A 12057-nucleotide genomic window follows, 5' to 3' on the forward strand; every position below is an offset into this window, starting at 1 on the left:
GTTTCTATTTCAAAGATATGCTGCAAATAAGACACATTTTAGGCAATTTACCTCAGGAGCAGGCTGTGGCAGGACACCCATCTCCTTGCTGCTGGGAGTGGTGGTGGAGGATCCAGTGCTGCTGACCGCTACCTGGCCCATGGCGGGCTGCTGCCTCTCTGGACACCTCCGAGTGGGGGACACATTGGCAGGTCTGGAGGGAGTGGTGATACATGGGTGGTGGGGGGATGCTGGTGGGGTGAAATCTATATCCTGTCTGGCTCTGGGAGGAGTGGAGGGGGACTTAGCACTGGCGGACGTACTGATTGACTGAAGGCTGGCTGACTGGCTTGGCTGTTTGTCATTAGGGGTGGTGGGAGGGAGAGAAGAAGAAGGGGGTGGTGGGGTGGTGGTGCTTAGGGTTGGGTTCTGGGCTACTCCTGTTCTGGGTCCCTTCTTGAGGGAAGTCTGGGGGAACAGGGCTGTGGGAGGGGTCCAGTCAAGGGAGTGTGAGGGCACCTTGGGCCTGATGGGGGACTGGGTCTGGGAGGACCTCTGGGTCAGGATGGAATACTGTTGGGCGGACTCTTCCAGGGCCAGCATGTGGGCAGAGTTCTTCTGAGGGGGCAAGGGAGGAAGAGGGGACACGGAGGGGGAGCTGAGAGGGCTAGGGGTACCCTTTGGAGAGTCCAGGCTAGCTACGGCTCCTGAGAGGGGGAAAAAACAGAAGGGAACTGCAGTGTGAGGAAAGAGAGAAGAGAAAGTATGCTAGAGGGAAAGAAAAAAGGCAGGCTTGGTCTTCAAGAATAGGAGAGAGGGGGAAGAGTTAAGCATGGCACTCGGGGCAACATAATGTGGAAAAAGTTCTCTGAGCTGAAATCCATGCAAGGTGCATGAGGTGGGGAAACTAAGCCTAGAAACAAAACAGGCATCATCGATCAAAGCATTATCAAACATAGACCTTATAATCTAGAAAGAAACATGACAATCATATATTTAAAGGGACAGTTCACCTAAATTACATATTGGTTTCCGTACCCTGTAAGCAGTCTTTAGACATGACCTCCTTGTCCACAGACTGCTTACGGCAGGGGTGTCAAACTCAAATACCCAGTGGGCCAAAATGTAAAACCTGAACAAAGTCACGGGCCAACATTGAACAAATTAACCTTTTAATATGGACCCAAACAAGTTTTGCTTTAACATTGAATATGGAACAAGCATCGCTTATTACCATACAATATATAATTTAATAGTGGAGACATGCAAAATCAAATTTCAAATGAAAAAACACATCAATGGCATTCATTTATTAAATAAATAAAATTTAAATAAAAAATTGTATGCCTCTTTTCTATTTGCAGCCTTCTGATTTAAATACCAAAATAAACTTTTTCCACTGGCTAATAATTTTACAAATAAAATGATAATAAATCAATCAACCATTCAAGCCCATGCCTTGTAGCAAGAAAAAGTGCATAAAGAAAACGTTAATAATTGCACACTGGTCTAATCTGATGTGCCCAAGCCAGATACCTGGCATCTCTTCTTGGATGCTAGTTCATCAATGTCTGGGCTCAAGCTCTGAGCTGAAGAAATCCTCAGTATCGAGCGAAGATGTTCATCAGTCAGACGTCTCCTGTGAGTTGTTTTGGTCATCTTCATCGAGGAGAAAAGTTGCTCGCATAGATAAGTGCTGCCGAACATGGAGAGCATCTGAGCAGCTTGGGTGCGGAGCTGAGGCATTGTGTCAGGGATGAACCGTGGAAACTGTGCGGCGCCCACAGCATCATACTTTGACTTCAGCGTGTCGTTGCACTGGAGTTCAATCAGCTCCATTTGGATGTTGGTTGGTGCATTTTCCACATCAACTGCGAAGGGATTACTAAGCAGTTCAAACTTGCATTTCTGGGCATCAAAGTCGGCAAATCGGCGGCTAAACTCAGCGGCGAGAACACTGAGTTTTTCAGCAAACTGTGCGCATGGGAACACGGCGGTAGAGATCTGCGCTTTTATGGATTGGCAGCAGGGAAAATGGCAAGGGTTTCCTTGCAGCATCTGATTCTCCCACAGGCACAGTTTAGTTTTGAAGGCCCTCACTGCAGCGTACATGTCTGTGATGATGCGCCCCCGCCCCTGAAGCTGCAGGTTCAGCGCATCGAGATGGCTCGAGATGTCACAGAGAAAGGCCAGCTCACACAGGAACTTTTGCTCCCGGAGCTCTGCTGTATCCTTCCCTTTGGTTTCCAGGAATTGACATATTTCCTCACGCAGCTCGAAACATCTGTTCAGTACTTTTCCTCTGCTTAGCCATCTCACCTCTGTGTGATACGGCACGTCTGCGTATTCCGAACCACACTCCTCCAGAAAAGATTTAAACTGGCGGTGATTTAGACCTTTGGCTCTTATAAAGTTAACTACCTGTGTTACTGTGGTCATAACATGTTCCATCTTTAGGGCTTTGGCACACAGTGCTTCCTGATGTTTGATGCAGTGGTAAACAGTTAGCTCACCTGCACAGTTCTCTTCCCGCATCTTCTCCCGAACCATGCCCACCAGTCCACTCTTTTTACCGCACATCGCTGGCGCACCATCTGTCGTTAATCCAATGAGTTTATCCCACGGCAGCTTTATTTCAGTTACACATTTGGAAACCTCCTCAAAGATTTCCTTTCCTGTGGTTGTGCCATGCATTGATTTGAATCCTAATAGCTCCTCCGTAACACACAGATTTGAGTCCACTCCACGGATGAAGACTGACAGCTGAGCAGTATCAGATGCGTCGCAGCTCTCATCCACAGCGAGGGAGAACGCAACAAAATCTATTCCCTTTTCCATCAGCTGGTCATACAGATTGGTGGCAAGATCACATGTGCGATCAGCTACTGTGTTCCTGCTCAGGCTCACGTTTGAAAATGCTTGTTTTTTCTCTGGGCATACGAGGTCACAAACCTTCATCATGCACTTTTTCATGAACTCTCCCTCATTAAAGGGCCGGGCTGATTTTGCGATCTCTGCTGCCACTATATAACTAGCCTTTACAGCAGCCTCGCTTTGTGATGTGGCTTTTTTAAACATATTCTGTTGTGAAACCAAGCTTCTTTTCATCTCCTCTACTTTCTGGCTCCTTTGAGTCATGTCCAGGTCCTTGTATTTGTCATGGTGTTTCGTTTCATAGTGTCGTCTAATGTTGTACTCCTTACTTACAGCCACGTTGACTCCACAAACAAGACAAACAGGTTTGTCTTTTACATATGTAAACAGATATTCTGCCTCCCACTTGTCCAGAAAGCTCCTGTTTTCTGCCTTTCTTTTCGCCATTTTTGGAAAGGGTTAGCTCGCTGACAGTTGTAGCGTCTATGTTGCTATGACTACTGTCACAGAGGAGAGAGCGTTTCTGGGTCCTGTCCTGATTGGCGCGCGAAAACAGCAGAGCATTATGGGATTCGTAGTATTAGTGGTGAATGCGCTGTATAATACCGGCGGGCCAGCTCTAGTAGTAATTTGGTATTGTCTCGCGGGCCAAATATAAATTACCCCGCGGGCCAAATTTGGCCCACGGGCCAGAGTTTGACACCCATGGCTTACGGGGTAAGGAAACTAATATATAATTTTGTAATTTGGGTGAACTATACCTTTAACATAAAAAAATAAACAAAGTGAATACAAATTCAATGTAGCGGCTGTATGCATCACTGACCTGGCTGTTCCTGGCTACTGGTTGCTGAAGGTTGCTGGGCAGTGCTCTCTTCTGTTGAGACTTGGCTCTCAGTGTTGATGTCATTGTCGAAGGTGGAGAGTTTACAGTGCAGCTCCATCTGGAAGGCCTCACTCAGCGACGGCTCCCCTGTCCTAAGCAGCACTGAGCCCATTAATGGAGGAGAATCCCTGGGCTGTCCCGAGGAGGGGGATGGGGGCTGGGGAACAACGTAGTTTTCTGTAAGCCTACTGGGAAACGCCCTGGCAAATGGCTCTGAAATGGCTAGAATGGTCGTCTTAAACTTTATAGGGGAAACAGCCTGTAACGGTTTGTCTGGGAAAGACACGGAGCAGGTCAGCTTCTTGCTTTCAGCTTTCTTTCTCGTGGCCGGGCTGAGGTCGGGTGACAGGAAGGGGAAGGTGAACGTCCCCGGGAAGGAGGGTGAGACAGGCACCGAGCCATTGTCAATGCTGCCTTGGCTCCTCTTTAGACTGGTGCTCTCACCCGCCGCGCCCATGGCTACATCACTCAGCCCGAGGGGGAAGGAGAAAGAGCCATCATGCAGGCTGCACTGGAACGACATGGGGTCAAAGTCCAACGAGGCCATGCCGATGTCGGGGAGGCTAAGGTCCACGTCTTCGTTGGCCAAACACGGAGGCGAAATGAGGGCGGGCACGCAGATGGGCCCCTCGTCCCCGTTGCTGTCCCCTCTGTCGTGGGTGGGGCCCCTGCTGTGGTCCTGGGTCAGGTTGTCGTAGAAGTTGCATTGCTGCCAGGTGTGGCTGTCCAGCAGGTCCCCATTGAAGGAGGCCGAGAGGGCATCGCTGCTGGAGCGGGGCCGCCGTGGACGGTACACCTTCGACTCTCCTATGGGGGTCGGGGAAATCATCAATTCAAAGACAAGTCACATTTTTTATTAGAGAAAATTATCTACTACTACATTACTACTTGGACCATAGCACAGACTGCCACTCAAGAATAGGCTCAGTCAGCCGAGAGGTGCCCCATGGAACATTACCTTCAACGTTGTGTAGCGAGGTGAGTGACTCCTCGCTTTTGGCCGATCGGAGCGTCCCAGTGTCCCCTCTGCCTCCTGAAACACACCAGACTGACATTAGTTTACATACATTAGGACAATCAAATATATATCCTACTTCAGTCTATTTGTGAGAAGGGTCAGAGAGTGATGGGTAGAGTTTGGGTGGAAAAAGGAAAGGGAATCTAACCTGCCATGGCCTGGAGTTCGTTGGGTTCGCTGGGGTTGCGGTGCAGCTTGCGCTTGGACATGGACGAGGACTTGCCCAGGTTGAAGAAGGAGCGCCAGCTGCCCACCGGAGACTTCTTGGACTTGATTGGGGGCCTCTTTCTGTAGGGGGTGAATGGAGAAAAGGAAAAAGTGATTTGGGACAACAAGTAGTCCTATGTCCTTTTGTAATCTGTGCTTAAAGAACACGACTCATATTTATGAAACAATATAACTATGCGTTCATGGTTTGATGGTACGACATTCCCATTTAAGTAGCGTGTCATTTATGCTTCCTCCATTTCCATGCTTTATACCTCATAGACAAACATCGTCTGTTAGAAAGATACCAGGGCCTCAGGACGTTCATACCTCTCAGTAGGGAACTCGATGATGGTGTGGAACTTGCCCTGCAGGGCTGCAGGGCCCTGCCCCACCTCAATGTACTTGCTGTCGGCTGTGACTGGGGAGTTGATCTGGGCCTGGGTCCGGGCCTGGGCCTCCTCCAGGGTCAGCAGCTTGGTAGAGGGGGATGACACCAGCAGGGACTTGGGCCGCGACAACGAGTTGTGTCCTAGGGGAGGAATTATCATCATGTACACTATGTTGTGGAAGAGACAAATGACTTGCATAAATGTGATTGTTCTGAGTAAGCTACTTTTTCTGAATGAAAGGAAACTTTGGGCCAGGGAAGACTTGGGTCAGGTAGATTCTATATGCACACAATTTTCTTGTGCATGACAAATTATGACAAAGAATCGCCACTGGCATATAAGAATCCTCCAGATTCATTTAGCACCACAGCACATAGATGAGTATAGATAACCTCCCAACAGATTGACATGCATACCTGCTCCCTCCCGTATGAGCGAGCTGAGCTTGGGGTTGAAGAGGACGTCTACGTGGTTCAGTATGAACTCCACCACCACCGACTGGATGCGGACCTCCATGAAGGCTGCCGTGCCGCTGAAGCAGGCTGACTCTATCTGCTTGGACCTGTGGAGACCGGTAGGGAAACAACACGGGGGATCGGCCATGGGGAAAGTCAACCAAATTCAAATGGTTTTCAATAAAGACTCATGCTTCAACAAAAAGGCAGAAGGGATGTGTTTTTGTGGCTTAAATTAAGTCATAACAGGCATTGTTGGTACAAGACTATAGTAGCAACTATAGAAACTTAGAGCAGTGGTTCAAGGTTTTTATAGTCCCGCACCCCTTCAAACATTCAACATCCAGCTGTGTAGCACCAGGTTCAGCGCACTCTCAAATGTCGTTTTTTTTGTGCCATCATTGTAAGCCTGCCACACACACACACACTAAACGATACATGTATTAAACATAAGCATGAGTGTGAGTTCATCATCACAACCCAGTTCATGGGAAGTGACAAAAATCTCTTATAGGACCAGGGCACAAATAATATTATTATTTAGCCATCTTACATATAAAACCGTATTTGTTTATCACAAATTATGAATAACTCAACACAGGTTAATGTGAAGGGTATGCTTGAAAGGATGCACATAACTCTCCAATACAACCCAACATTGCAGAGAGTCTCAGTGTTAAATAATTTTCCACACACAATCTGTGCCTGTATTTAGTTTTCATGCTAGTGAGGGCCGAGAATTCACTCTCACATAGGTACGTGGTTGCAAAGGGCATCAGTGTCTAAACAGCATGATTTGTCAAGGCAAGAAACGGAGTGCAGCCCTATCCAGAAATCGAACAATGGATTCTGATTAAATTCAATTGTCACAGAACCGCTTGTTGCAATTTCGATGAGGCTCTCTTGTTCAGATATCGGTAAGTGGACTGGAGACAGGGCATGGAAGGGATAACGAATCCAGTTTGTGTCGTCCGTTTCAGGAAAGTACCTGCATAATTGCACACCCAGCTAACTCAGGTGCTTTGTTATATCACATTTGACATTGTCCGTAAACTTCAGATTATTTGCACACAAAGAATAATACAATGATGGAAAGACCTGTGTGTTGTCCTTGTTAATGCAGACAGAAAAGAGCTCCAACTTCTTAATCACAGCCTTAATTTTGTCCAGCACATTGAATATAGTTGCAGAGAGTCACTGTGATCCTAGATTCAGATCATTCAGGCGAGAAAAAACATCACCCAGATAGGCCAGTCGTGTGAGAAACTCGTCATCATGCAAGCGATCAGACAAGTGAAAATTATGGTCAGTAAAGAAAACTAAGCTCATCTCTCAATTAAAAGAAAGTGTCAATACTTTGCCCTTTGATAACCAGCACACTTCTGTATGTTGTAAAAGTGTTACATCATTGCATAATGCAGAAAATACACAGGAGTTCAGGGACCTTGCTTGAACAAAGTTAACCATTTTCACTGTAGTGTCCAAAACGTCTTTCAAGCATTCCCTTGGTAGCAAAAGCCTCTCGGTGGATGCTGCAGTGTATGCAATTGGCGTCGGGAGCAACTGCTTGCACGTGCGTTACCACTACTATGTCTCCCTGTTATGGCTTTTGCGCACCATCAGGGCAGATACCAACCCATCTTGACCACCATAGTCCAATTGATGTCACAAAGCTGTCCAGTACTTTAAAAATATCCTCTCATGTTGTCCTGGTTTCCAGTGGTTTGCAGAAGAGGATGTCTTCCTTAATTGACCCCCCATAAACATAACGGACATACACCAGGAGCTGTGCCAGGCCCGCCACGTCTGTGGACTCATCTAGCTGTCATATATATAATTCACTGGCTTGTATGGGAAGCAGTAATTGTTTCAAAACAGCTCCTGTCATGTATGTCACTGATGCGTCATGAAACAGTGTTGTTTGTATTGTTTTTTTGGGCCTTTTCCCCCAGCACTGTCCTAGACCAGCATTGTCCTAGCCTCCGCGGCAGCAAGAAGAATTAAGTCCTCCACAACAGTATGGGGCTTGCCTGTCCTAGCCACTCGGTAGCTCGCTTCTATACCCTTCTTATTAATGGTATCTGTTGCTTTTATACATGTTTTACTACTCGAAAGTCGTCATTTTCTCGCTCAAAAAACTCCTGTGGCGTATATTTCAAAGGGTCATGTTTTTTTGTCATGTCTGCGCAAGAGTGAAGGTTTCCACAAGAGAGTGACAGTTAATGTGATTGGATGTTAACTACTTGACTAGGCTACCTGTATTTGACATTGTGTTATTACTTCGCTGAACACTTGGTTTAATTGTATTTTTTTGCAGTGAAACGAGGCTACTCAGGCGAGAAAAAAACCTCACCCAACTGTATAGCCCGTTGGAAAATATTTAATGTACCGTTGATAAAAAAAACAAAAACATTTTAAATGTGAATCACATTTTTATTTGGCGTTCCCAAGACGGCATTGCATACCCCAGTTTGGCAATACCTGACTTAGAGCAACTTCATGTACTCAATCTATCAATAATACTGAGATATGAACAATAACATGACTTTTAACAAGACAGTAACAAAGTTGTCTGACCTCAGTAGGTTGGGGGCCCAGACGATGGCCAGGTTCTTGCTGTGCATGTTGGTAACGTAACTGAAGGTGGCCAGATGAGACAGGTGCCTCATGAGGAACTCCAAAGTCCTGGGAACAGGATGGAGGATGAAGAACACAATTCATTTACACCAGTTCTACTTCATAGAGCCTCATTAGCTTCAGTAGTACTGTGCTATTGTTATAAAAACAGGCAGTGTATTTCTGAACCAGGTGAGGTGTTCTATGACTACTTCTATGAACTTCTGACCTAATTGTATAATCATACCATTCTAGAGCTTTATGAGTGTAATATAATAACCATCCACTATGTTTTTATAACACACATATTGTATATTATGACACCCTTCTGATGCAAAAAATATATATTGACATCCTGTTACGGAGACAGTACTGTGTGTGTTCCTGCAGGGGGCAGCCTGGCTCTGCTCTAACCTGTAATGCGGCGGCGGCAGCTGCTGGATGACATCATGTATTTTGATGAGCCGCTCCTCATCTGTAGCTGCGGAGACGGCCTCCTGTGGAGCGGAGAGGAATGAGGAAGACTGAGGGGAGGATGGAGGGAGTAGAGTGGTACGGGTCAGTGCCTCTGGGTTCAGAAGTGCTTACTGTTTGACACCTCCACCAAGTTAGTCGGCCAGGGGTGGTGCAGAGAGGAGGCACTTGCACAAAGCTTGGCTGAACCAAAGGGGCATAACGCTGCCTGCACTCCCTCCTCCACCCTTTCCTTCCCCGCTCTTCCATAGCAACCAGCAAACATTTACACACAGACTATTTGGTTTGGTGAGGGTTTTGATTTCAAGTCAGAGAGAGTGTGGTTTGTCTTATTTGTAATACTAGTTTAAAGTGGATGCCATGTGCTTAGGTTTTGGAGCGGGGTTCCTCCAAAAGTGTAGTGTTTGGTGAATTGAGAATGAGATCACTGAGGGGCCATGACTACCATGATATTTTGATTATTACAGTACTTATTACCCCTTAGATGAGTGACACTTGAACCTGGAAAGAGTCTTGAACATACCCCCCGCAGAGATAGAAAAATATACACTGAACAAAAATATAAACTCAACATGTAAAGTGTTGGTCCCATGTTTCATGAGCTGAAATAAAATATCACAGAAATGTCCCATATGCACAAAAAGCTTATTTCTCAAAAATGTGTTTACATCCCTGTTAGTGAGCATTTCTCCTTCATCAAGACAATCCATCCACCTGACAGGTGTGGCATAAAAGAGATGCTAATTAAACAGCATGATTGTTACACAGGTGCACCTTGTGCTGGGGACAATAAAAGGCCACTCTAAAATGTGCAGTTTTGTCACAACACAATGCCACAGAAATACAAGTTTTTTTGTATTTTACCCCCATTTTCTCCCAAATCTGGTCTCATCAATGCAACTCCCTACTTAGGAGGCGAAGGTCGAGACATGCATTCTCCAAAACTTGACCCACCAAACCGCGCTTCTTAACACCAGCCGCACCAATGTGTCAGAGGAAACACCGTCAACTGACGACCGAGGTCAGCCTGCAAGCACCTGGTCCGCCACAAGGAGTCGCTAGAGTGCGATGTGCAAAGTAAAGCCCCCCCCCCCGGCCTAACCGGGAACGAACCCGCGTCTGTAGTGACGCCTCGAGCACTGCGAGGGAGTGCCTTCGAGCGTTTTGCCACTCGGGAGGCCTTCAGATGTCTCAAGTGTTGAAGGAGCGTGCAATTGGCATGCTGACCGCAGGAAGGTCCACCATATAATTTAATGTTAATTTCACTACATAAGCCTACCACAATGCCAGTTTAGAGAATTTCGCAGTACGTCCAACTGGCCTCACATCCGCAGACCATGTGTATGGTGTAGTGTGGGCAAGCGGTTTGCTGATGTCAACGTTGTGAACAACGTGCCCCATGGTGGCAGTGGAGTTATGGTATGGGCAGGCATAAGCTATGGACAACGAACACAATTGCATTTTATCGATGGCAATTTAAATGCACAGAGATACCGTGACGAGATCCTGAGGCCCATTGTCGTGGCATTCATCCACAGCCATCATCTTGTGTCAGCATGATAATGCACTGCCCCATGTCGCAAGGATCTGTACACGATGCATATCTGTATTCCCAGTCATGTGAAATCCATAGATTAGGGCGTAATGAATTATTTGAATTGACTGATTTCCCTATATGAACTGTAACTTAGGAATTGTTGCGTTTAAAAACATTTTCAGTACATTTTGGACATGGAAATTCGACTCCAGCTCTGGACTGTGCGAAACCTAATAAATACCATCTAGCAACATGTTAGTGTGGGAAAGCGGGATTTGTTTATTTTGGGTGGAGAAGGACACTCAGGGAGGGTGCCTACGCTGTGCCAAGAGAAGGTGCTTACAGAGAATTTCTCGTAGAGCTGATAGGTGAGCAGGGGGTTGGGCAGCTCACGAAAGTAGAGCTTGCACAGGGAGCCTACACAGTGGATGTCCTGGATGTACACGTCTTTAGTCAGGTCGGGGATCTGCTCTGAATCAAACTCATGCCTAGTGGAGGGAGGGAGAAAAAGAGAGAGAGAGAGGGAAAGAGAATTGAGAGAGACATACATAAACCAAGTTTTTATCCACAGTTTTAAGCATGTGAAGTCTTGACATAGATCTTTTTATGTCAGTAAAATAAATAATGTGAGAAATGGAAGTGGAAACTCATTTATGCGTAAATATCTATATAATAACCACAATATCGAAGTAAACACAATGATTATGGTGTGTGGTCCTCCCACTACGACTCAGGAAACCATGCAGTTTACTAGGCTACAGATGGAATGAGTTATGATGAACTTCAGCGTGGTGAAAGTGCACAGTAATGAGCTTGTTGCTCCTTTTCAACAAATATTGAGGGTCTTATTCTGGTGACATGATAATCAATGCTTGACTGCAATTGACAAATATTCTCACTCTTTTTCCATAATAACCTTATGTAGACTAGTCTACCCGCATCTGCGAGCTGCTGGCACGTGCCAAGACCAGATGGGCACATTTCCTATTTATCGCAACAGTTTTTGTGGACACCAGGAAATGGCGGAGCTATTTCTGTATAGTGCATCTTTAACAAATGGAAATGTTGATTTTGAGGTGGTTCTTAAATCTCAATCCTGAGCTAAACCATGTAAATACTTATTGCCGGGTAAGGGTTATACTTATTAAAGGAGGGGGAAAAAGACAAGAAAGCCCCATAAATACAAAAAAATATATAAATTTCAGGGTTGGCCTCGAGGCGCCAAACATTCCATCCTCTTCCCTGTCCAAAATGTTATTGTTACAGGGTGAGCCGACATCGGGGTTCTCGGTTGGCGGAGTGAAAATGTCAGTTACTTGGACTGTTTCAGAGGACAAAACGAACAGCACAAAAATGTGATGGGAAAAGAAGAGTTTGGGCTCATCTTTTTCTACAAGATATGGTCAGTCAATAGGTTGACGAGGGACTTCCACACGCACGCACCCACACACATTGTTGTCGAGGGATGCCCACTGTGCCTACACAGAGGAAAATCCACATATCGCATGCGAAGGAAAAGATAATGGGATTTTTTGTTTACAGGGCCAGTAATCTTTGATGGAATTTTTTATGTGATGTATCTTTGGGAGTTGGGTTCCACCCCTTACTTCATGTGACGA

General features: G+C 46.0%; 1 protein-coding gene across 4 annotated transcripts in view; it reads right to left on the reverse strand.

Annotated features, from left to right (window-relative positions):
- The window catches only part of LOC135550803 (rho GTPase-activating protein 32-like), a 242205-nt gene that overhangs the window by 3158 nt on the left and 226990 nt on the right, over window positions 1-12057 (reverse strand). For all 4 annotated transcript variants that reach the window (XM_064981925.1, XM_064981926.1, XM_064981927.1 and 1 more), the window contains 9 exons: window positions 10782-10926; window positions 8842-8924; window positions 8389-8496; window positions 5773-5918; window positions 5295-5496; window positions 4906-5045; window positions 4698-4772; window positions 3680-4546; window positions 52-686 (listed from right to left, as the gene is read on the reverse strand). In XM_064981925.1, the coding sequence (XP_064837997.1) occupies window positions 52-686; window positions 3680-4546; window positions 4698-4772; window positions 4906-5045; window positions 5295-5496; window positions 5773-5918; window positions 8389-8496; window positions 8842-8924; window positions 10782-10926 (2401 nt within the window). The remainder of the gene's footprint in view (window positions 1-51; window positions 687-3679; window positions 4547-4697; window positions 4773-4905; window positions 5046-5294; window positions 5497-5772; window positions 5919-8388; window positions 8497-8841; window positions 8925-10781; window positions 10927-12057) is intronic.

The sequence above is a fragment of the Oncorhynchus masou genome, chromosome 12 (genome assembly GCF_036934945.1).
Source record: "Oncorhynchus masou masou isolate Uvic2021 chromosome 12, UVic_Omas_1.1, whole genome shotgun sequence".
Taxonomy (NCBI): Eukaryota; Metazoa; Chordata; class Actinopteri; order Salmoniformes; family Salmonidae; genus Oncorhynchus; species Oncorhynchus masou.